We start from the raw sequence: 27,120 nt of genomic DNA on the forward strand, positions 1-27,120 counted from the left end.
TTAGTTTGCCAGTATTTTGTTGAGAACTTTTGAATGTCATCAGGGATGTTGGCTTACAGTTTTCTTTTCTTGTAGTATCCTTCTCTGGTTTTGGTATCAGGGTAAAGCTTGCCTTGTAAAATGAGTTTGGGAGTTTTCCCTCCTTTTCAATTTTTCTGGAAGAGTTTGAGAAAGATTGGTACTAATGCTTCTTAAAATGTTTGGTTTTAATGTTTGGTAGTATGCACCAGTGAAACCATCTTGTCCCAGGCTTTTATTTGTTGGGGGAGTTTTGATTCTTGATTTAAACTCCTTACTTGTTACTGGTCTATTCAGATTTTCTATTTCTTGAGTCTTGTGTGTTTCTAGAAATTTATTCATTTTTTCTAGGTTATCCAATTTGTTGGTGTATAATTTTTCACAGTAGTCTCTTACACTCCTTTGTATTTCTGAGGTATCAGTTGTAATGTCTCCTCTTTTTAAATAATTTTATTTATTTGCACCCTCTTTTTTTTTAGTTAATCTAGCTAAAAGTATATAATTTTGCTTATCTTTTCAAAGAATCAACTCTTAGTTTTGTCAATCTTTCCCATTGTTTTTCTATTCTCTACTTTATTTATTTGTCTTATAGTCTTTATTATTTCCTTCCTTCTACTAACTTTGGTCTTAGTCTGTACTACTTTTTCCAGTTCCTTGAGGTGTAAAGTTAGGTTGTTCATTTGAGATATTTCTCTTTTCCTGATGTATGCATTTGTCACTATAAGATTCCCTCTTAGAACTCCTTTTGCTGCCTCCTATAAGTTTTGATATGTTGTGTTTCTATTTTCACTTGTCTCAAGATTTTTTTTTTTTTCCTGCGATACGTGGGCCTCTCACTGTTGTGGCCTCTCCCGTTGCGGAGTACAGGCTCTGGTCGCGCAGGCTCAGCGGCCATGGCTCACGGGCCCAGCTGCTCTGTGGCATGTGGGATCTTCCCAGACCGGGGCACGAACCCATGTCCCCTGCATCGGCAGGCGGACTCTCAACCACTGCGCCACCAGGGGAGCCCAAGATATATATTTTTTAATTTCTCTTTTTTCATCCATTGTATGTTCAGGAGTGTGTTTTTTTTTTTTTTTTTTTTTTTAACATCTTTATTGGGGTATAATTGCTTTACAATGGTGTGTTAGTTTCTGCTTTATAACAAAGTGAATCAGTCATACATAAACATATGTTCCCATATGTCTTCCCTGTTGCGTCTCCCTCCCTCCCACCCTCCCTATCCCACCCCTCCAGGCTGTCACAAAGCACCGAGCCAATATCCCTGTGCCATGCGGCTGCTTCCCACTAGCTATCTACCTTACTGCGTTTGTTAGTGTGTATATGCCCATGACTCTCTCTCGCCCTGTCACAGCTCACCCTTCCCCCTCCCCATAACCTCAAGTCCGTTCTCTAAGAGGTCTGCGGCTTTATTCCTGCTTTACCCCTAGGTTCTTCATGACATTTTTTTCTTAAATTCCATATATATGTGTTAGCATACGGTATTTGTCTTTTTCTTTCTGACTTACTTCACTCTGTATGACAGACTCTAGGTCTATCCACCTCATCACAAATAGCTCAATTTCGTTTCTTTTTATGGCTGAGTAATATTCCATTGTATATATGTGCCACATCTTCTTTATCCATTCATCCGATGACGGGCACTTAGGTTGTTTCCATCTCCGGGCTATTGTAAATAGAGCTGCAATGAACATTTTGGTACATGACTCTTTTTGAATTTTGGTTTTCTCAGGGTATATGCCCAGTAGTGGGATTGCTGGGTCATATGGTAGTTCTATTTGTAGTTTTTTAAGGAACCTCCATACGGTTCTCCATAGTGGCTGAACCAATTCACATTCCCACCAGCAGTGCAAGAGTGTTCCCTTTTCTCCACACCCTCTCCAGCATTTATTGTTTCTAGATTTTTTGATGATGGCCATTCTGACTGGTGTGAGATGATATCTCATTGTAGTTTTGATTTGCATTTCTCTAATGATTAATGATGTTGAGCATTCTTTCATGTGTTTGTTGGCAGTCTGTATATCTTCTTTGGAGAAATGTCTATTTAGGTCTTCTGCCCATTTTTGGATTGGGTTGTTTGTTTTCTTGTTATTGAGCTGCATGAGCTGCTTGTAAATTTTGGAGATTAATCCTTTGTCGGTTGCTTCATTTGCAAATATTTTCTCCCATTCTGAGGGTTGTCTTTTGGTCTTGTTTATGGTTTCCTTTGCTGTGCAAAAGCTTTGAAGTTTCATTAGGTCCCATTTGTTTATTTTTGTTTTTATTTCCATTACTCTAGGAGGTGGGTCAGAAAGGATCTTGCTTTGATTTATGTCATAGAGTGTTCTGCCTATGTTTTCCTCTAAGAGTTTGATAGTTTCTGGCCTTACATTTAGGTCTTTAATCCATTTTGAGCTTATTTTTGTGTATGGTGTTAGGGAGTGATCTAATCTCATACTTTTACATGTACCTGTCCAGTTTTCCCAGCACCACTTATTGAAGAGGCTGTCTTTTCTCCATTGTACATTACTGCCACCTTTATCAAAGATAAGGTGTCCATATGTGCATGGGTTTATCTCTGGGCTTTCTATCCTGTTCCATTGATCTATCTTTCTGCTTTTGTGCCAGTACCATACCGTCTTGATGACTGTAGCTTTGTAGTATAGTCTGAAGTCAGGGAGCCTGATTCCTCCAGTTCCTTCTTTCGTTCTCAAGATTGCTTTGGCTATTCGGGGTCTTTTGTGTTTCCATACAAATTGTGAAATTTTTTGTTCTAGTTCTGTGAAAAATGCCAGTGGTAGTTTGATAGGGATTGCATTGAATCTATAGATTGCTTTGGGTAGTAGAGTCATTTTCACAATGTTGATTCTTCCAATCCAAGAACATGGTATATCTCTCCATCTATTTATATCATCTTTAATTTCTTTCATCAGTGTCTTATAATTTTCTGCATACAGGTCTTTTGTCTCCTTAGGTAGGTTTATTCCTAGATATTTTATTCTTTTTGTTGCAATGGTAAATGGGAGTGTTTTCTTGATTTCACTTTCAGATTTTTCATCATTAGTATATAGGAATGCCAGAGATTTCTGTGCATTAATTTTGTATCCTGCCACTTTACCAAATTCATTGATTAGCTCTAGTAGTTTTCTGGTAGCATCTTTAGGGTTCTCTATGTATAGGATCATGTCATCTGCAAACAGTGACAGCTTTACTTCTTCTTTTCCAATTTGGATTCCTTTTATTTCCTTTTCTTCTCTGATTGCTGTGGCTAAAACTTCCAAAACAATGTTGAATAATAGTGGTGAGAGTGGGCAACCTTGTCTTGTTCCTGATCTTAGTGGAAATGCTTTCAGTTTTTCACCATTGAGGATGATGTTTGCTGTGGGCTTGTCATATATGGCCTTTATTATGTTGAGGAAAGTTCCCTCTATGCCTACTTTCTGCAGGGATTTTATCATAAATGGGTGTTGAATTTTGTCAAAAGCTTTCTCTGCATCTATTGAGATGATCATATGGTTTTTCTCCTTCAATTTGTTAATATGGTTTATCACATTGATAGATTTGCGTATATTGAAGAATCCTTGCATTCCTGGAATAAACCCCACTTGATCATGGTGTATGATCCTTTTAATGTGCTGTTGGATTCTGTTTGCTAGTATTTTGTTGAGGATTTTTGCATCTATGTTCATCAGTGATATTGGCCTGTAGTTTTCTTTCTTTGTGACATCCTTGTCTGGTTTTGGTATCAAGGTGATGGTGGCCTCGTAGAAGGAGTTAGGGAGTGTTCCTCCCTCTGCTATATTTTGGAAGAGTTTGAGAAGGATAGGTGTTACCTCTTCTCTAAATGTTTGATAGAATTCGCCTGTGAAGCCATCTGGTCCTGGGCTTTTCTTTGTTGGAAGATTTTTAATCACAGTTTCAATTTCAGTGCTTGTGATTGGTCTGTTCATATTTTCTATTTCTTCCTGATTCAGTCTTGGCAGGTTGTGCATTTCTAAGAATTTGTCCATTTCTTCCAGATTGTCCATTTTATTGGCATAGAGTTGCTTGTAGTAATCTCTACAGGAGTGTGTTTTTAATTTGCACACATTTGTGAATTTTCCAGCTTTCGTCCTGTTATTAGCTTCTAGTTTCATAACACTGTGGTTGTAAAAGATACTTTATATAACTTCTATCTCAAATTTGTTGAGACTTTTTCTGTCACCTAACACGTGACCTATCCTAGAAACCACGTGCTTGAGAAGAATGTGTTGCTGCTGGTGGATGGACTGTTCTGTGTATATGTTAGGTCTATTTGGTCTACAGTACTGCTAAAATCTGCTGTTTCTGTATTGATTCTCTGCCTGGATATCTATCCATTGTTGAGAGTGGGGTACTGAAGTACCCAAATATTACTGTATTGCTATTTATTTCTTCTTTTAGTTATGTTTCTATTTGCTTTATATATTTAGGTGCTCTGAACATACAGGTGAGTGCATACAAATTTTATAATTTGTTATATCTTCTTGATGGTTTGACTCCTTTATCATTATACAACTTTCTTCTTCTGTTTTGAACATTTTTACCTTAAAGTCTATTTTGTCTGATATAAGCATATAGCTACCTCTACTTTCTTTTGGTTATCACTTACTTGAAATATCTTTTTCTACCCCTTCACTCTCAGTCTATGTGTGTCCTTAAAGCTAAAGTGAGACTCTTTAGGCAGTATACCATTAGATCCTGTTTCTTTTTTTCCTTTGTCCAGTCAGCCATTCCACATCTTTTGATTAAATAATTTATCCATTTAAAGTATTATTGATAGATAAGGACTCACTATTAACATTTTGTTAATTGTGTTCTTTTTTGTAAATCCTTTGCTCCTTGCTTCCGCTCTTACAGTCTTCCTTTGTGATTTGATGATTCTTTGTAATGGTATGCTTTGATTCTCTTTTCTTTGGTGAATCTACTGTCGGTTTTTGCTTTATGGTTAACAAGAGTCTTACATAAAACATCTTATAGTTATAACATCCTATTTTAAGTTGATAACAACTTAACTTTGATAGCATACAAAAACTTCATACTTTTATTTCTTCCCACCTCACACTTTGTTACTGATGTTACAATTTACATCTTTTTTATATATATTGTGATAAAAATTGCTGTAGTTGAGGTTATTTTTAATACACTTGTTTTGTAACTTTTTTTTTTTTTGCGGTATGTGGGCCTCTCACTGTTGTGGCCTCTCCCATTGCAGAGCACAGGCTCCGGACGCGCAGGCTCAGCAGCCATGGCTCACGGGTCCAGCCGCTCCGCGGCATGTGGGATCTTCCTGGACCAGGGCACGAACCCGTGTCCCCTGCATCGGCAGGCGGATTCTCAACCACTGCGCCACCAGGGAAGCCCATGTTTTGTAACTTTTAAAAAAGAGTTGTAAATGAATTATGTACTACCATTATGTATTAGAGAATCTGACTTTAACTGTGTATTTACCATTACCAGTGAATTTTACACATTCATGTTTTTATGATGTTAATCAGCATCCTTTTATTTCAACTTGAAGAATGCCCTTTAGTATTTCTTGAAAGGCAGGTCTAGTGATGATGAACTCCCTCAGCTTTTGTTTGTTTGGGAAAGTCTTTATCTGTATTTCATTTACAAAGGATAGCTTTACCAGGTATAGTATTCTTGGTTGACAGTTTTTTTCTTTCACTATTTTGAATATATCATCCCACTTCTTCCTGGCCTACAGTGTTTCTATTGAGAAACTAAACAGTCTTATGACTCTGTAAACAGTCTTATATATGATGAGTAGCTTTTCTCTTGCTGCATTCAAAATTCTTTGTCTTCAATTTCTGGCAATTTAAATATAATGTGTCTTGGTGCAGCCCTTTTCAGATTCTAACCACTGAGGTCTTTTGGGCCTCATAAATCTGGAAGTTCATTCTCCCCCTAAGTTTGGGAAGTTTCCATCCATTATTGCTTTAAATAGATTTCTGTCCCCTTCTCTTTCTCTTTTATTTCTAGGATTCCCATAATGTATAGATTGTTTAATTTGATAGTATCAGATAAGTCTTTCTCCACTTTTTTTCTTTTTGTTCCTCTGACTTGTAATTTCAAATGACCTACCTTCTAGTTCACTAATTCTTTCTTACGTTTGGCTGAGTGTGTTGTAGCTCTCTATTGAAGTCATCAGTTCTGTCATTGTATTTTTCAGATCTAGGATTTCTATCTGTTTGACATTTCTATTGTTTTGTTGAACTTGTTTTTTTCATCACTGCTTTCCTAACTTCATTTAGTTGTCTGTGTGTCCTTGTAGTTCACCAAACTTCTTTTAGAGGATTATTCTGAATTCTCTGTCAGATAGTTCATAGATCTCTATTTCTTTAGAGTCAGTTATTTGATCTTTATTAGTTTCCTTTGGTAATGTCATGTTTACCTGATTCTGCATGATCCTTGATCCTCTGCATTGCTATCTGCACATTTGAGTAAGCAGTCTCCCTCTTACAGACATTACAGGTTTGCTGTGGCATGGAAAGACCTTCACCAGTTAGCTCAGTTTGGAATAATGCTGGTAGCATCCATGGGAAAAAGCAGGACTTGATCTCAAAGTCTTTAGTTGGGAGAGGCCACTGTTCATGCTCTGAGGTTGGGGTAGGGAGTGGTGGTGACACTGGGTTGGCTCTGTGGTTAGGTGGGCCTGCTGGCTGGGATCCACATACAATCAGGGCCATTGGGTGAACTCGCTGATTGGGTGGGGCTGCTGGCTGTGCTCCATGGTCAGATTGGCCACTAGCGGGGCTCTGCAATCACCTCTGGATAGGCAAGTTCACAGGCTATGTTCCCTGGCAGGGTGGCACCATTGGGTAGACTCTACAATTAGGAAGAGCTATGGGCTGAGTTCTGCAATAGGTCCTGGTTGGATGAGGTATCAGGTTGTGCTCCCCACCAGATGGTGCCACTGGCTGGACTCTGTTTAGGTGGGGCCACAGGCTGTGCTTCGAAGTTGGGCAGGACCACAGGCTTGGCTTCATGATCAGATAGGCTGTTGGCTGTGTTCCACTGTTGGGCAAGATAACAGAATGGGCTCTCTGATCAAGAAGGGCTTCCAGCTATATCACACAGCTGGGTGGGGCTAAAGACTTCGCTGTGTGGTCAGGTAGGGTTACTATCTAGGATCCTTGACTAGATGAGGCCACAGGCTGTGTTTAGCAATTAGGCAGGACTGTAGGCTGGGCTTCATGGCTTGATGGTACTATAGGCTGGGCTCTGAGGCTGCCCAGGTTGACTCTTCAGGCTACCTGGTTATGCAGGGGCAGAGGCTATGCCTAACAGTTGGGCAGGGCTGCTACCTTGGCTTTCTGACTGAGCAGGGCTGTAAGATGGGATCTGCAGCTGCTCTGGTTCTCTGGACCAACTTCCTAGAAGGTCAGGACTGAAGCCTAAACTGGCAATTGTGTGGGGCCTGTGAATTTGCGTCCCTGCCTGGGCAGGGCAGTAGAACAGGCTCTACAGCCATTATGCCCCACTGACAGAGGATCTAAATCCAGCAGAACTGCCAAAAGCCTGGACTTAATCCCCTGGCTGCACTCTTTTTGTGCCAGATACAAAATAAGACTCTATACTTATAATACAAGGTATTCAATATTCATAAAAACCCTAGAAGGATGATAATATCATTTTCACTTTATATTATAAATGAAGAAACTGAAGCTCAGGAAACTTGCCCAAGGTCATGTAACTTGAAAGGTATTAAACCACAATTCAAATTCATAGTTGTGCTTTTTACTATCCTTTGAAGGAGTTCAGCTTTGAAAGGGCAAAGAAACCTGAGAGAGCTAAATGGGAGGATCAAAAAAGGATTTTTTTTTTTAAGGTAAAATGTCTTGAGTATATTTATAGGACACAAAGAGAAGATGCTGGGTAATGGCTCCAAAGCACTGATGCAAGAGTTAACAGAGAACAGGAAAACCTCTTGGATTTATAAGGAAAAGGTGATTTGGGAATATAGAAGGGCTTATTTAAAATATACTAAAACTCTTATTGTAAAGAATCACTATAAGATAACGTGATGTATCTGTCTAGCATCCCGTCTCGCTATCATCTGATGTCAAAATCTCCTTTCTTTTAGGAAAACCATTCCATTTTTCAGGAGGAGTTGATCCAGTTCACTGTCAGCACTGAGGTGGACTCAAGACTGGGCCAGCCCAATCAGATACCTTACCTTCCTGCCCTTAGTAATTGATTCAAGGATGGCAGATTCCCAAGGCAGGCCAACCAGAATCCTTCAGGGTTTTTGTTTGCTTATTTGTTTTGTTTGTTTGTTTCTTTAAGTACAGGAGCTATAGCAAAAGATGATCCCTTTTAAATGAAGTTGTAAAACTGAAAGGATATGAAGCCAGGCCAGTCTGCAGCCAGGCTGCCCACTTTGTGGCCTGCCCATATAAGTTAAGGCAAGAAAATTTAAGCAGAACAGAGATACAGAGACACAGATTTCTGATGACAAAGTATGAACTCTGGAATCCAACCATATAAAAAGCATCTCTGCTCTGGACTTCCCAGTTATGTGAGCCAATATATTTCCTTTTTAATTTAAACTACTTTTAGTTAATGTTACGTCACATGTAGCAGAAAGATTCCTAAATAATATAATGGCACAAATATTTTCACTTATATATACATATAAAGACACTAGGAAGCCTCTATTTTGTTACCTTGGACTCTGTAGAATCCTTATTTTCAGGAAAACTAAGAAGTAGCTCTGCTTCTCATTTCTGATGCCCACTGGTTAAATCTTATCTGAAACTTGTCTTTTTTGGGGGGAAGCATTTAAAGATCTGTAATTTTTAAACCTTATATTATTTTGAAATATGGCACACAGAAGAATATATAAAAGTTAAATTTATACTTCAATGAATATACAATTATGAAGTAAAAACAGATTAAGAACTAGAATACTGTTAATACTCCTGAAGATCCCTATGTGTCCTCACCCAGTCACGACTCCCAATTTCTCCTCAGAGAAATCACTGTCCTGATTTTAACAGTAATCACTTCACTGGTATTATTTATATTTTCCATGCATGGAGCATCCTAAAATAGAGTTTACTTTTGTCTGTTATTGAATTATACTAAAATGGAATCATACCAAATGATACCAATAATTTGCTTTCTTACTAAACATTATGTTTGTATGATTCATTCACATTAGCCTACGTAGTGTGAAACATTTCTTTACTTGCTGTATAGTGTTCCACAAAATGAATATACCACAATTTATCCATTTTAATTTCTAATTATAATTCTAATATTAGACATTATAATAGTGGGCATTTGAGTTGTTCGACTATTATAAACACTGATCCTAAAACAATTTTAATACATGATTTTAGTGTACATGTTCATAAATTTGACTAAAGTATATATCTAGGAGTGGAGCTGCCTGGTATGCATATCTTTATCAGATAAAAGCCAAACTGGTTTCCAAACGAGTTGTGCCTGGTTACAGTTTTTGAAAAAAAACAATACTTTGAAACATTCTGGGTTATCCAAAAATAATGCTTTTTGCAGTTGGAAAGCTTCCATACATGTTGATATTAGTTTACATAGAGTGATTTACCCTTAAAAAGGAGCATAATTTTCTGAAAGTCTAAAAAAGTATATGTTCAATTAAAAAAAAAACCTTAAAGCTGCTTGACAATAAATATGTGCGAGAAATATATTGGGGTTAAAAATTATCTAAAATATTTTATATGATTCTTAGAATAAATGAAATATATGAGGACATTATTTATTACACTAATAATATAATAATGATATTACTGATAATTATTACATATTTAACTTCAAAGGCAGATAAATACTATAATGGTTACAAGCAATCTGTGCTGTAACAGTTTTTCCAAACTGTAAATGATAAATTTCTTATAATTCCATCAATAGATATAACAGCATCTATGTGATAAACACTTAATTCTTCCACTGCTTAAACTACTACAAGTTACAAAGCTATTATCAAAGCTTCTGGAAATTTCCAAGCACCAGGAGAAGATACTTATTTCTTAAAACTATCTAGACATGGAAAAACTTTAAAATTCTAAATTTTTGTTCTTGATCCTACTTTCATTTTTGGTCTTTCTTTCCTCTTAGGCAGTGAATGTGAAATATAAATGACCATGGGTGAGGAAAAGACAGCATCCCAAAAAGAAGCAGGTTCTGACAATGATTAATATGGAGTTGCCAAAGGATGTCTGGCAGCAAAAAGAAGCAATAGCTTATGTAACTGATAAAAAATTAGTCAGTAAGACCCTAATAACATATCTCCCTGGAACCCGAGATAGTGTATTTGATGAATTGTTTAAGCTAGAGTGTATTCTTCTACCTATTTAAACCAAAGAGGCAAAATTAAATATGGAAAAGAAAAAATTACAGTTACCTTCTCTTATTTAAATTGGTTAATGGATGGGTTGGTCAGTCAATGAAATATGCTGATTAACAGAATTATCACATATACTTTTAATTAAAAATTACAATGTAAGATTTTTTTCATTAACACTGAATATCAGTTCATCTTTCCTCCAGGATTCTGAAGGCATTTCTATATTTCCAGTTATTTTTACAAGCCATGGCAACAACTGCATAGTTCTATTAATGTAGAAAGTGTAGAAACTAAACTGAATTTCTATTCATCTTGTCACATACTTTGGAGGCAATTTTGTTGAATACGTTTACAATGGCCGACTTTCCATGACCCTTGTAATAGGACAGTAGATAATGTAAAAAAAAAAAAAAGCTGGGTTATTTGAGTTTCCTAGTTATTTGAATCACTGCCTCTCTTTTTTTTCGGGGAGGAAGTATGTCCAGAGAAATATGAACTTACAGTTAACTAAACTTCTGTTAAGTCTCAGAACAGATTTCCTGGAGTGATATTCTTCCCACTGAAGTTTAATCAATATATTATAATGTGTTTAATGGGGCTACAGGTCTAAAATGCTAAACTGTGACATATTCAAAGATTACTTTGTGGAAGATAAAGCTTCACTATCCATGGCTTGGACATCAGCTCTCGTCAGAATGATCATAAAATCTCCTTTTAGAAGAATGGTGGTTATGAAACTTGGTGAACACGTCTATGTCACAGTTTATAGTCTCCAGCCCCCTGTGGTAGGGACCTGACTATTCTAACTACTAGGTGGGTTTAGTAATAGAACAAAGGCTCCAAGAATTTGTGACTATAAAGTACTTGATTATCACAAGAAATCTGAAGAACATGGGCGGTGGAGATGACAAAAAAAAGGACAGCAAGGAGAAGATCAAAAAGACCATAAACAGATAACGATGCCACAGAGAAAGAAGTCAAACTCAAAGTCAAAGTGAATAATCACAATAGAACCACCATATATTATTAGTATCATTAAAATCAAATGATCAGCATTAGGACCACGAGTCTATTATAATTGTTCTTCGTTTCCAGAATGCAAACCTAAAAGAAATGCTTTTGTTTTAAACTTGCTGGACCTCTCTGCTGCATTTGACAGTATACAATGCTGCTTCTCTGTTGAAAATCCAGAAATTCTTCAAGGATTCCTCTTCCTCATCAGCCCTCTAAATATCTGGCATTCCTGGGATCTATTCTGTTCTTCTTCTTCTATTTATTCTTCTTCTATGGTCTAATCCACTCTCATGATTTCAGCTTTGATTCCTCCCCCAGTGTCAGTCTCCAGTAAACAGTTGGTTGCTGGACAGCTTTACTCAGATATCCCCAAAATACCACCTCCGCCAAATTTCAAAACAAAATTCATCATCAACTCCTAACCTTTCTTCTCCATTCAATCTCAACGGACGTGTTTTCTATCTCAACTCAAAATGCCATACTTCATCCAGTCACCTAAGCAAGAAAACTAGACATGTTACCTTTGACCCTTCCTTTGTCAATCCATCCATGAAACCTACCAATTTTGCCTCCTGCATGTTTTTAGATATTTTTTAAAATAAATTTATGTATGTATTTATTTATTTTTGGCTGCATTGGGTCTTCGTTGCTACGTGCAGGCTTTCTCTAGTTGCGGCGAGCAGGGGCTGCGCTTCGCTGCGGTGCGCGGGCTTCTCATTGCGGTGGCTTCTCTTGTTGCAGAGCACCAGCTCTAGGTGCATGGGCTTCAGCAGCTGTGGCACGCAGGCTCAGTAGTTGTGGCTCGCAGGCTCTAGAGCACAGGCTCAGTAGCTGTGGCGCACGGGCTTAGTTGCTCCGCGGCATGTGGGATCTTCCCAGACCAGGGCTCGAACCCGTGTCCCTTGCATTGGCAGGTGGACTCTTAACCACTGCGCCACCAGGGAAGTCCCCTCCTGCATGTTTTTAATTGTTTTTTTCTCTGGGTCTCAACATCTCTCATTTAGATTGATGTTTCCTAACTGGTCTCTCTGCTATTGCTTGCTCCCTTCAGTTCAACTCTCTACATGGATATAATAATTTATCTGAAGTGAACATCTGATTGTCATTCCCTTGCTTCGAACTGATCAATGGCTCCTCATTAGCTTTAGCATAAAGCCCACATTTCTTGACATTATTAAAAAGTCTTCATAATTTGGTCCCTGCCCATATGACCATTTTTACCTCATACCTCTCTCTGCATACAATTTCTATAGCAACAGTAAAGGAACTATCATTTCATACTGTTCCCTTTACATGCTGTGCCCTTTGTGTTTCCATACATTTGTTAATGCTGTTCCTTTTGTCTACCAATCTCTACTCCCTCTCTTACCCAGCTCACCTTCCCCAACCTCAAATATTTATGTCCTGGCAAAGCTACCACCTCCTCTAGAAAGTCTTTTCTGAAAGTTCTGGCAGAGCTGAGTTGGATAATTCTCCTCTCTATTCTCTTATTCTGTGCATCGCTTTCACTTGGCACACTGTAAGTTCCTCTATAGTGATCATCACAAAAATCAGCACAGATACATAAAAAGAACTAAAATAATAGGTACGTGCGTACATTACCTGTGCCCCATCCTAGCCCATGAGGCCTTTGAGAACACAAATGATAAATTATTCGTATTTGTAATCCCACTTCCTAGCCCAGTACTGACAACTGATTCTCAATAAATGTTCTGTTAAATGAAGGTGACTAAGAGAAAAGAGAGTATACAAAAATAAATCACAAAAAAGATAAAAGACTTCCTTGACACAGTCCTTCATCATGGCTCTGGTCCTGCTCATATTCGGGCAGTTACATTGACTTCTTTAATTCTAGAGGGTTCTAGTTAAAAATAACTCCAAATAAGCAATTTATTCCCTACCAGCCAGTAAAATTAATTCTACTGAGAAACTGTCCTGTTCGTGACATCAGATCTCTTACTTTATCTCCAAAAGAACATTTTTAAAAAGATATGCCATGTGTAATCTCCATCAGGTCAATGGAGAATAAGAAGGGAAAACAAAACCAAGCATCAAATAAAATAAACTTGGCAGCACCATGCCCTTTATTACATGGAAAATTACTTACATGCAGCAGCAACACAGCAGCAAGAAAAGACTGTCCTTGACAGTACCCAATGTCTTCGTCATAGACAGAGTAGGCCTAGAGAAAAGATGAAAAGAAAGAAGAATCATAAACATTCACGGAGTTTAACCTAAGTGCTAGCTCACATCAAGCTGCTGCTTGTTCTTGTCCCTGGCCTGTCCACCACAATTTCAATGATCCCTCAATTTGGATGTGTGAGCCATTAGCACAGTGGGATCCCTCAAAGAGGCTGTACATTTCCTAAAGCAATTCTAGATGTACCATTATCCCCAGGTTCATCTTTAGAATCTGGAGTAAAGAGATGCTCAGAGCACCTAAATTAATTTTTAAAGATCCATTATGGTTTGTGGTCAGGCAAATGAGACTGTGGGAGGCAGAAGCAAATAGTGGAAGAGGGTGGGAAGGTTCTACAGTTGATGTGGGAATTCTAATGCACCATACGGGGGAAACCTTAATGCTGCGAGAGTGCAGTGCAGATCCCCTAACCTAACAGAAAAAAAAAAAAATCACCCTCTCTAGCCTCTACATGTTCTCAGACACCTTCTAAACTACTCTCGCACTTTCCAGAGGCTAAAGGGTGATTCCTCCCATCTATACCACTAGGGCAAACCGGAAACATTTAGTATTGCCCTGCATTTTTAGCAGAATGGCTGGGAGAGAGCCTCTTGCCACACATGCCACACACTATCACGAAATGTTCTGCCTATTGACCATCTTCAACATCATTCTAACCAGGCTGCTAGTACAGAGCCAGTGGCCCATTCACAGGAAATATAGTATCCCTAGAGAAGCAGCTATCATATCATTCAACTTAATATTCACCTTAGTCTTTATAGGAAAGGAAATAAGGTTGTATGCTTAATACTTCAAACTGCTGAGACTACAATTTTTTAAAAAAAATACCCTGTTCAAGTTTTTAAGAGGTTGAATCAATTACAGTAGGCGGACCATGCTGATCAAAGACTATAGTATAGGAATTAGTAAGGTTTTGCTGTAAAAGTCCAAATAGTAAATATTTTAGGCTTTGAGGGACACTTACATATCTGTTGTATATTGTTTTTCTTTTCTTAAACAACCCCTTACAATATAAAAACCATTTGTGGCTTTTGTGGATTAAGGGTAGTACAAAGTCAGACAGCGTAGGCTATAGTTTCCTGATCCCTGATTAGAACAACAAAAACAAAAATCATTCAGATGCTCCTACATTTATTTTTAAAAGACAAACACCCCAACTGTGCTGTTTAAATCCTGGACATGTATCCCATTCCATGTATCCCACCTATCTGTTGTGCTTCATTAAAGTGAGGGAAATCTCCATTTAATGCACTATGATTTTGTGAGTATAAAAATACTCTCTGGGGCTTCCCTGGTGGCGCAGTGGTTGAGAGTCCGCCTGCCGATGCAGGGGACGCGGGTTCATGCCCCGGTCTGGGAGGATCCCACGTGCCGTGGAGCGGCTAGGCCCGTGAGCCATGGCCGCTGAGTCTGTGCATCGGAGCCTGTGCTCCGCAACGGGAGAGGCCACAACAGTGAGAGGCCCGCGTACCGCAAAAAAAAAAAAAAAAAAAAGAAAACCAAAACTCTCTGTCCAGGGCAATGGTTATCAAAGATAAATAGGAATGGTTACCATAGGGAGAGTAAGTGGGGTATCTCCCATATGCCAAGGTAGTCAGAGTACAGGGACTAGAACTCTTTTTTTACTTAAAAAAACTTTATTGAAATATAGCTTATATTCAGTGAAATGCATACCTTTTAATTTCACAATTCCTTTGAGTCATTTATGTAACCCCGTCATTATAGAATATTTCCATCATTCTAGAATGTTCCTCATGCCTCTTTGCAGTCAAACCACCTCCACCCCAGGCCACCAGTAATCTGATTGTTTTCACAATCTATTATTAGCTTTGTTTTTTTTTTTTTTGCGGTACGCGGGCCTCTCACTGCTGTGGCCTCTCCCATTGCAGAACACAGGTTCTGGACGCGCAGGCTCAGCGGCCATGGCTCACGGGCCCAGCCGCTGCGCGGCATGTGGGATCTTCCCGGACCGGGGCACGAACCCATGTCCCCTGCATCGGCAGGCGGACTTTCAACCACTGCGCCACCAGGGAAGCCCCAGCTTTGCATTTTTTAAAGAATTTCATATAAGTGGATTAATATAATATACACTCTTTTGTGTCTGGCCTCTTTCACTCAGCATAATGTTTCTGAGATTCTTCCATGTTGTTGCATGCATCAGTAGTTCATCCCTTTTAATCAGTGGGTAGTATTCCACTGTATGAACATACCACAATTGGTCTATCCATTCTCCCATTGATAAACATTTGGGTTTTTTCCCAGTTTGGAGCTAGTACAAATAAAGCTGGTTTGTATACACAAGGCTTTTTGTGTACGTAGGTTTTCATTTCCCTTGGGTAAATACCGAGGAGTGGGGGTTCACGGTTCAAACGATAGCGGTATGTTTAACTTTATAAGATACTGCCAAACTATTTTGCAAGGTGGTTGTTCAATTACTGCATCCACACCAGCAAAATATAAGAGTATTCACTGCTTCAGATCCTTGTCAATACTTGACATTGCCAGTCTTTTTCCTTTTATTAATTCCTGTGGTTTTGACTTAAATTTCTCTGATGGCTAATGACATAGAGCATATTATCATGTGCTTTTAGGCAACTGATACATATTCTTTTGTGATTATCTCGTCAAGTTCTTGCTCATTTGTTTAATTGGGCTGTTCATCTTATTATTGCTGATTCCTGGGAGTTCTTTATACATTCTGTTGACAAGATCATTGTCTGACATATGTATTACCAATATTTTCTCTGTGTGTGACCTGCCTTCTCATGCTCTTAATGGTGTCTTTTGAAGTACTATTGTTATCTTTTAACCTTCTTCTGCCAATGTTGATATTATGACACTCTCTTCTAATAAGAGATGAATTATATCATGGAATCATTAGCTAAAGAATTTAAAAGAAGCTTTTCTTCATTATAACCAGTTTCCAGAGCTCAGCCTAATTTTAGAAACTGAAAGATGGATTAGCATCCTTTTACTTATTTAATTTTCTTTGATTTATATAGTTATGAGTCCTTATTTGTACTTTTATCCAGAGCTCATGGGTATGTGTGTGTGAGTGAGTTAGGGTGGAGGGAGAGTTAGAGAAAAGAGAAGGAAAAAATAACAAAGAAAGAGGCGAAAGGTTCTAATACTATCCCTATTTAGTGCATTCCTGATGGTACTCCATCACTTCCTTTTCCATGAACAAGGAACTCTGAGATCTGTTGATAAGAGATATATTTTCAAGGTTTCCCTTCCCCATAAAAGATGTCTAAGTTGAGGATTCCTTAAAACTGGGGATCTCTGAAGTCAATCATGCTTCATCAACCCTGACAAAACTTTGACAAATTTTTGATCCATCTTTATATATTTCATGTTTACTGAGAAGTGTGCTATTTATATGCTCGTTTGTGTTACAAGAGAAGTCCAATATAAAATGAAGGTCCACGACACACCAAAGAAGGGATGAACTCAGTGACCTCACAAACTATTCTCTAACTGGAGAGCTGAGAATAAAAGTTCAAATCAGCAATGTATTGATCTTACTTTCTAACTGTGTTATGGCTTTGGATTAGGTTAGCAACAAAAATGACTTTTCAGAGGCCACCTACCAAATTTGATTTTATGATTCACAGTTTGAAAAACACAATGCTCTAGCAAGTTCTTTCCCTTGGAGTTCTTCTAAGCACTGTTTGGCTTTATTCTAAGCCTTCTGTGAGTTGAACCAAATCCTTTCCCTCTATCTGAAACTTGCCTCTCTTTGTACCATACCTCTCCCCACTCCTCATTTTAATTGCTTTTCTGGCCAGACGCCTGCTTTCAGACTGACTTTCAAAAACCATCTGAGTACCACTTCTATAATGGAGAAGTAATTCCTACTGGACCAACCTTCCCCCCGGTAACAAATTTAAACTATATCGAGACAAATATATAAAACAACTATCTGAAGGCACTGAACAAAAAAGCAGGAAGAAACTGGAGGGGAAAATAAACTTGGATGAAGGGAATGACACGGTAAAATTCTCATTCTTTATGGCTTTTGCTGGAGGTCATGCACCAGTGTAGATGGCTAAAACTTGGATATAAAACTGTAGACTTATTCGTTTGAAGAACCAGGGAACAGATTGGGGTGACCATAACATCTAGAAAGCGAGAGTGGAAACACTAGAAAAAAAGAGTAACAGAAGAGAAGCCTTTACTACACTTAGTGTAAAAGTATTTACAATATCCAAGACAAGGTAAAACTGATACATATATAGACAAATAATTAATAGAACAGAATAAAAAGTCTAGAAGTAGAGCCACACTCATACAGTCATTTAATTTCAACACAGTTACCAAGATAACACATTGAGGAAAGGAAAATTTTTTATATATGTAAAAACATAAATATATAAAAACTGTTTCAACAAATGTGCTCAAACAATTGGATATCCATATGGGGGAAATAAATGAACCTTGATCCCTACTTCACTTCATATGGAAAAATTAATTCTAAATGTACTGTGCTCCTAAACATAAAACTAAAACTATAAAGCTACTCAGTGAAAACACAGAACATCTTTGTAACTTGGTAAATGCAAAGGTTTCTTAGCCAGGGCACAGACACATTAACTATTAAAAAAATAAACTGATACAGTAGACATCATCAAAATTTAGAAACCTCCACTGATAAAAGGACACCATTAAGAAAATAAATAGGTAAACCACAGACTGGGAAAATATTTGCAAATATATCTAAACAAAGTCTTGAATCAGAATATATAAAGAACTCCTACAACTCAATGTCAAACAACCTAAGTTAAAAATGGAAAGAAGATATGAAAAGACACTTTACAAAGAAATATCTATGAATGGGCAACGGGAACGTGGCCAAGTGTAGAGGAGATGAAAACAGTGGATTAGGAGGATGTGGAACTCACCTCTCCCCATGAACACATCAAAAATACATCCACTTGTGGAACAACTGTCACTGACAACTAACTGGACACTGGCAGAAAGACTCCTGTACAACCAAGACTGTAAGAAAGATCCACAAAGAATTGAGTAGGAAGGGAAGAGAAGTGATCAGATTGAGACCTGTACCACTAAGAGGAGACTCAGAGGAAAAGGGAGATTACATGAGCAGAGATCCTCCCTGGAGAGTGAGTGATGTGAGCCACATACTGGGTGCCACAGCCTTGGGGACCAACACAGGAAAGACAAGCTCCTTGGCTGGTTGGAGGGCCAATGGGACTAACAGGAGGGCTGTGAAAAGACTGGATTTCACTTGTAAGAAGCATGAACACGCTCGCTCCTGAAGCAGGACAGAGAGGGTGGTTTGTAAACTGCATGGGTGGCTGGCCACCTTCCTGTGACCACTCCAGTGTGTGCCCCCATTTGAACCAAATGAACACTCTAGCCCTGCTTTCTTCACAACACAGCTCCACACTGGAGTGAGGGCTGCCATGGTTGAGGAGGAAGCTTGGCTGTGAGACACAGAGATGGCTCAGACCCAAAGTGGTATCTGAGTAGGCAGAGGGAACCATTATTTACACAGGCAGTGTGTCAGAAGCAGTCTGGGTCTCAGACCCCAATTGGACTGCCACAGCCCAAGCCCTGACCTACCCCAAATGCCCACACCAGCACCTCTTGCTCAAACACCATCCCTCTGGGGAGAGAGTGCCAGTGCTGGGAAGGGAGAGAGCACATACTGTTCAATTTCATTTGTCTCCAGGTATTTTAAAATTTCCTCTCTGATTTCTTCAGTACCGACTGGTTGTTGAGTAGCATACTGTTTAGCCTCCACATATTTGTGTTTTCTGCAGTTTTTTTCTTGTAGTTAATTTCTAGTCTCATATCATTGTGGTCAGAAAAGATGCTTGATATGATTTTAATCTGCTTAAATTTATTAAGACTTGCTTTGTGGCCTAGTATGTGATCTATCCGGGTTAATTTTCCATCTGCACTATCAATTTCTCCATTTATGTTTGTTAATATTGGCTTTATGTATTTAGGTCTTCCTGTGTTGGGTGCATATATATTTATAATTGTTATATCTTCTTCTTGGACTGATCCCTTTAACATTAAATAATGTCCTTCTTTGTCTCTTGTTACAGTCTTTGTTTTAAACTATATTTTGTCTAAGTATTGCTAGCCCAGCTTTCTTTTTTTATTTCCATTTTTATGAAATATCTTTTTCCATCCTATCACTTTCACCATCTGTGTCTTTAGATACAAAGTGAGTCTCTTATAGGCAGCATATATGAATCTTACTGTTTTTAAATCCATTCCACCACTCTATGTCTTTTGATTGGAGCATTTAGTCCATTTACCTTTAAAGCCGTTCTTGATGGGTATGTACATATTGCTATTTTGTTAACTATTTTCTGGTTGTTTTGCAGTTCTTTTTTGTTCCTTTTTCTTCTTTTGCTCTCTTCCTTATTGATTTGATTACTATTTTTAGTGTTATGCTTAGATTCCTTTCTCTTTTTTTCATGTGTATCTATTATAGATTTTTGGTTTGCAGTTACCATGAGATTCATATATAACAACCTATATGTATATATGATAAGCTGATGATCACTTAAGTTGGAATGCATTTTTACTCACCCGTCCCCAACTTTAATGTTTTTGACGTGATATTTTACATTTTTTGTTTTGTGTATCCCTTAACTACTTACTGTGGATATAGATGACTTTACTATTTTTTTCTTTTAACTTTTGTACTAGCTTTACAAGTGGATGATTTACTACCTTTATTGTATGTTTGTCTTTATTGATGACATTTTTCCTTTTGTAATTTTTGTATTTAAATTTATGATCTTTTCTGGTTAGTGAGTTCCCTTTAGCATTTCCTGTATAGCTCATTTAGTGGTGCTCAACTTTTATAGTTTTTGCTTGTCTGTAAAACTGATTCTCTCTCTTTCAAATCTGAATGATAACCTTGTTGGGCAGAGTATTTTTTTCTTGTAGATTTTTTTCTTTAATCACTTTGAATATATCGTGCCACTTCCTTCTGGCCTGAAAGTTTTTGCTGAAAAGTCAGCTGATAGCCTTATGTATGGGTTCCCTTGTACATAACTTGTTGCTTCTCTCTTGATGCTTTTAAGATTCTCTATCTTTAATTTCTGACATTTTAATTTTAATGTGGACCTCTTTGGGTCCATCTTGTTTGGGACTCTCTATGCTTCCTGGACCTAGATGTCTGTTTGCTTTCATGGGTTATGGACATTTTCAGCTATTATGTCTTCAAAAAAATTCTCTAACCCCCTGCTCTCTTCTCTCTCTGGGACCCCTATAATGTGAATGTTAGGTTGTCTCATAGGTCTCCTAAACTATCCTCATTTTTAAAAATTCTTTTTCCTCTTTTCTGTTCAGCTTAGGTTATTTCTACTACTTTGTCTTCAGTTCGCTGATCTATTCCTTTGTATCATCTGATCTACTGTTGATTTCTCCTACTGGATTTATTTGTTCAGCTATTTGGTTCTTCTTTATATTTTCTAACTCTTAAAATTTTCACTGTGTTCACCCATTCTTCTCTGAGTTTGTTGAATATCTTTATGATTATTACCTTGAACTTTTTATTGGGTAGATTGCTTACCTCCTCCTTGTTTAGTTCTTTTGCTGAGGTTTTGTCGTGTTCCTTCATTTAGAACATATTCCTCTACCTCCTAATTTTGCATAATTCTCTGTGTTTATTTCTGTGTATTAGGCAGGTCAGTTATGTTTCCCAGTATTTGAGAAGTGGCTTTAGGTAGGAGCTGTCTTATGGGGCACAGCAGCACACTCCCTTCTGGTCACCAGAACTTTATGCTCTAGGGGTATCCCCTATGTGGGACCCTTCTGTTGTGGCAGGGTGCACTGGTAGTCAAGGCTGGCCCCTGACCTGGTTGGCTGCCAGGACCTCCGCATATGGAGGCTGCCAGCTGGTGGTGGGTGGGGCCAGGTCCTGGCAGGGACCTGCAATTTACTTTAAAGTATTAAAATACTTTAAAGTATTAAAATGGATTAATTAATTGCATATAAGGGTAGATGGACAGAGACATTTGTGATAAAAAAGTAACAAAATATTATAGAATCTAGGTGACAGGTTTATGGATGTTCACTGTACAAGTCTTTGAGTTTTTCTGTGTATTTGAAAATTTTTTGTATCTTTTGGGGGGAAAGAAGTCTGTATTCTGTCTCTTCTCTCTGATCTGGACTATAGACTACTCTTCTGGCTGGGGTCCCAAGAGAGCTTTATATATTCATTCAGCAAGTCACTATTTACTGAGCACCTATTATATAATCAAACATTGTGCTGAGGTAGACACCAAGATGAAAAGATATGGTCTCTACTCCTCAGCTCAGAGTCTTGCACAAGAATTCAGCATGTACAATGAAAAAGTACACAGTGAGATAAGTTCTCATAGTTATGTGGAAGATCAGAGGGAAAGGGTGGGTAACCAGGTCATAATGCCAGGAATAGAGACAAAGGCAAGGGAGGCATCTCAGACAAGGTGATACTGTCTTAATCTTAAAGAAGAGGATGTGACCAGAATTGCTGCAAGCCTGGCCTCACATTCTTGAGGGAAGAATACAGAGATACTTCAGGTATGCTGCAGGGAAATGGCATGTACAAAGGCAGACAGTGCCAGACACTGTGATAAGTGCTTTTCTACATTCTCAATTAATCCTCACAAAGCCTATGAGATAAGAAAAGTGACATTTAGAGAGGGTAATTAACTTGGGCAAGGTCACATAGCTAGAGCCAGAATTTGAACCCAAATCTTTTCAAATACAGAGCCTGTACACTTAATACCTTTATTACACCACTGCTATAGATTGTGTTCTCCCAAAATGCAGGAGGGCCTATTTTCTGATTTGCCTTGGGGGTCAAGAGAGATAGGAAATAAGATTCCATACTCTCAAAAGAAATGACAATCTGACCAAGGGCAGCTTAATATTTTTCAATCCATAACTCATGGGTTTAGGGAAGGAGAACTTTCAATTTCTTTGTGTAATATGCATGTTTATTAACATACTGACTACAGGTAAAACTTAGACAGGTAAACAGAGATAGCTGTTAAAGCTTAATCATGTTGGTGCTAACATTTATATATAATGTAAGTTCTCCTTATTGAAATTAATATGGAAACCACTTAACTTTTTTTATCTTGTGAATAATTGTTATGCATCGATAGGGATGCTAACTTTGAAAATAATTTTCCACAGGGTAGCGGGACTTTGTTTGCCAGCCCAAAATATACAATAACCACTACTGCTCTTGAATGACCTTAAAATCATTAAGGAATGTTTTTACTCTTACAGCTAGATTGTCTAAAGACTTATCTACAACCTTATTTCTCCCAAAACACTCTCACACACAAACCTTTATCAGATTGGTACAGGAAATACAGAATGTTGTTTCTCTTTTGTCCCAGAAATAGGCAACATACAGTACTATTTTATCAGACAATCACACTTGAAGATGAAGGAAGGTCAGACTCACAGGAAGAATGAAAAGGAAATCAGAAGATGTTCTCTAACAAGATAGAAAGGCTGCTATGTGGGCATGCAAGAAGGGATTAAACTTCTCAAACAGATTCCCATTTAGCTTCTTGGTACCGCTAAAGTACTGCTGTGTTTGCTGATTTACCGGCTATCATAGACAGTAGTTAAGTTCACCAGTTTTAACCATGATAACATTTCGTGCTTCTCCAAACACTAACCTAAATATTGAGCTGTCACACAATTGAACATAGCTCTAAGGACAATACTGAGAACAGGAAATATTAACTCAGATCTCCTCACTTTAACAGGAGCTTGACATTTATGTAAAACAATTTGCCATTTATTAGTTAGACAAACTGTTTCATCTATCAGTACAATGAACTTCGGCCAACATGAGGTCAAAACGAACAAACAAACAAACAAATCAGCCTTTGGATTATTGCTCAGTAGCCCTTAAGTGAGTATGTTAGGGAGAAACAACCAAATATAAAATATGTGGAATAAACTCATTTACAAACTGAAAAGAGATCTGTTCTCACAATCTGAGAGACAAAAAAAGAGATACCCAAGAAAAACTATTTTAAAGTAATGCCACAATAAGCTAAATGAAAAGAGATCACAGGGTGACAAGAATCATTAAAACACATGGCTTTCTAAAAGAGATTAGGATAACATTTAAAGAAAAGATTATTTAATATAGCACAAGAATACAAGTGGCTTTTCAAATAACTTTTAGCATTAATTTTTCTTATTGTTAACTAGCCAGTAACATTTATTTATCAATAACTACTATTTTTTCAGATTTTATATATATAGTAATTTATTTAACCCTTAAAACAACCTCTGAGGTAAGTACTCTTAATATCTCCATTTTATAGATGAAGAAACTGAGGCAAAGGAAAAGTAAACAACTTGTGCCAGGTCACCCAGTTAGTAAGCAGCAGGCCAGAATTCAAACTCAGACAGCTCCAGAGCTCAAGGCCTTAGCTACTGTCACTATACAGTCTCTAGATCTTAATGATTGTTGACATATGTGGCAGAATTTAGGTGAGCAACAATAAAACCTAATGATAAAACATAAATTTTTCTTTTTGCTGTGTATTCAATAAATATTCACAAACTAAACAGAGAGAGAGCGCTTTCATTAAAGAATGCAGAGGAATGATAATCACAAAGTTTAGGACAGTGGTTGACTCCGGTGATGGAACACTGAATCTGAGAGGAGCACCTGGAGTATTCAAAGATATTGGTAATAATATATTTCCTAAGTTGTATGTACAAGGATGTTTCTCCTATTATTGATTTTTAAAACTCATAAATACAAATTATGTTTACTCATTTGAATGTATATTTCATAATTTTAAAAATTTAATTAAAGTTTTAAAAAATTACTTATTAGTAACATTCCATTCAATGGTTTGTGTTAAGATTTCAATTTGGGTGACATCTTTAGAATATAAATATATGAAAGACACACACTGAGCTTCACTGGGGTTCAAGATAATGATTAAAATAGTGAAATAGACAACCAATGAAAAGTTCTCTTCTTGGAGAAAACTGTATATATGTACAGTAGATTCTCATTACTTACAGTAGATATGTTCTATGAAGTTTCTGCAAACACTGAATTAGCAGATACTCAACCACTGTCCGTAGGGGATAGAGTGTGTTAGGCTTCTGCAAGTCTCTGGTCACATTTTCAGCAACTGATCAATACATAACCTTGTGTTACGTGTGTTTCTATTTAAATGCACCTTATTTAATATTTATTGTTGACTCATTAATACAGAAATCACTGTCAACAGTGCTGTCACGCACGCCTGAACGAAATTCATCTAACACATGTATTTCCTCCCTAAGGCACATCACATCCTTCCTGTGCTCAGCAACACTAGACACTTAGCATGACACTTGGGGGACATTTTAAACAGCAAAATCACCTAAAGCACAAAAACGTGGCACTAACTATACCACAAAAAGACACTTGGGGGCTTCCCTGGTGGTGTAGTGGTTGAGAGTCCGCCTGCCGATGCAGGGGACATGGGTTCTTGCCCCGGTCTGGGAAGATCCCACATGCCGCGGAGCAGCTGGGCCCGTGAGCCATGGCTGCTGAGCCTGCGTGTCCGGAGCCTGTGCTCCGCAACGGGAGAGGCCACAACAGTGAGAGACCCGTGTACCGCAAAAAAAAAAAAAAAAAAAAAAAAAGACACTTTGGTATAGTATTAGAGTTGAAACAAGAAGGCAGAACACTACCCAGTTTCATCTAAACTTGGAACATATGCATCAGGCGACTCAAATTTTCCACACTGCACATGGGCACATCAGTGAATGACCACAAAAGAACCAAGAGTATTGATTTTGGGGTTACAAATAAATCTTAGCAAGTAGATAAATCTGCAAATACGGAATCTATGAATAATGAGAATTGACTTTGTGTGTGTGTGTGTACGTATCTGCTTAGAACAATATCTGCATCTATCCATGTCTACATATCTTCTTGAAGATATATATCTTTTTGGATACACACACACACACACTCATATCCAGAATTAAGCTGAAATCGTTTATTTCTGAATTAGTCTACAAAAAGCAAATTGATACAAAGCTTTTTTTTTTTTTTTTTTTGCGGTACGCAGGCCTCTCACTGTTGTGGCCTCTCCCATTGCGGAGCACAGGCTCTGGACGTGCAGGCCCAGCGGCCATGGCTCAAAGGCCCAGCCGCTCTGCGGCATGTGGGATCTTCCCGGACCGGGGCACGAACCCGTGTCCCCTGCATCGGCAGGCGGACTCTCAACCACTGCGCCACCAGGGAAGCCCGATACAAAGCATTTTTAATTAATAAAGCCAAAATTGTTATTGATAAATTATTAATTTTAAGAAGGGCCACAAACATCAGAAAAAGCAAGTAAATGAAAAAACTTAATGTATCCCCACACTACAATTTAAAGTTTTAAAATTTGGTTATAAATCAATATTTTTATTAAAAATTTTCAGTACCCAATATCCCTTATCATATTCCTTTCACTCAAGCTTTTAGAATATTATCAATGACATGTTTTTTTTTTAAATTTCTTTACCATTCAGTACCAGTAGTCCACAGTGATTAACCATTCATTTACCATTATTTTCTGTGAAAATCAGCATGCGCTTTACCATTAAAGCAATATGGTTATGAGGTTCTCAGATTAGGTGAAATCACAAAATTAGCCCCTCACTGCAATGACCAGGACAGTAACTCTAAAATAATTGACTGTTAAAAAGTTTACTTAAAAATTTTCTAACAGTGGATCTTAATGCCAAATACTTCAAATTCCAGCTCTGCCATTTATCAGAATTATTTAAATTCCCTAAGTCTCAATTCTTTGAGGCAACAAATATTTATTGAGAGTCTACTATGTGAAAGACTGGTCAAAGCAGTGAACAAAATGGACAAAAACATTTTGCTCTCACCATAATTTAAAAAGAGTCATGTACCACAATGTTCATTGCAGCTCTATTTACAATAGCCAGGACATGGAAGCAACCTAAGTGTCCATCGACACATGAATGGATAAAGAAGATGTGGCACATATATACAATGGAATATTACTCAGCCATAGAAGAAACAAAATTGAGTTATTTGTAGTGATGTGGATGGACCTAGAGACTATCATACAGAGTAAAGTAAGTCAGAAAGAGAAAAACAAATACCGTATGCTAATGCATATATATGGAATCGAAAAAAAAAAGGTTCTGAAGAACCTAGGGGCAGGACAGGAATAAAGACACAGACATAGAGAATGGACTTGAGGACATGGGGAGGGAGAAGGGTAAGCTGGGACGAAGTGAGAGAGTAGCATGGACATATATACACTACCAAATGTAAAATAGGTAGTTAGTGGGAAGCAGCCGCATAGCACAGGGAGATCAGCTTGGTGCTTTTTGTCCACCTACAGGGGTGGGACAGGGAGGGTGGGAGGGAGACGCAAGAGGGAGGGGATATGGAGATGTATGTATATGTACAGCTGATTCACTTTGTTATATAGCAGAAAGTAACACAACATTGTAAAGCAATTATACTGCAATAAAGATGTTAAAAAAAACCCACTTTGCTCTCATAAAG

At 37.9% G+C, this 27,120-nt stretch overlaps 1 protein-coding gene across 10 annotated transcripts in view; it reads right to left on the minus strand.

The window, feature by feature from the left end:
* Window positions 1-27,120, minus strand: part of RABGAP1L (RAB GTPase activating protein 1 like) — a 684,401-nt gene that overhangs the window by 238,946 nt on the left and 418,335 nt on the right. For all 10 annotated transcript variants that reach the window (XR_007479508.1, XM_033428113.2, XM_033428114.2 and 7 more), the window contains one exon: window positions 13,473-13,547. Coding sequence is in view for 9 of the 10 variants with exons in the window: in XM_033428113.2 (XP_033284004.1) it covers window positions 13,473-13,547 (75 nt within the window). In the remaining variant the exon portion in view is untranslated. The remainder of the gene's footprint in view (window positions 1-13,472; window positions 13,548-27,120) is intronic.

This window comes from Orcinus orca, chromosome 1, assembly GCF_937001465.1.
Source record: "Orcinus orca chromosome 1, mOrcOrc1.1, whole genome shotgun sequence".
Lineage (NCBI taxonomy): Eukaryota > Metazoa > Chordata > Mammalia > Artiodactyla > Delphinidae > Orcinus > Orcinus orca.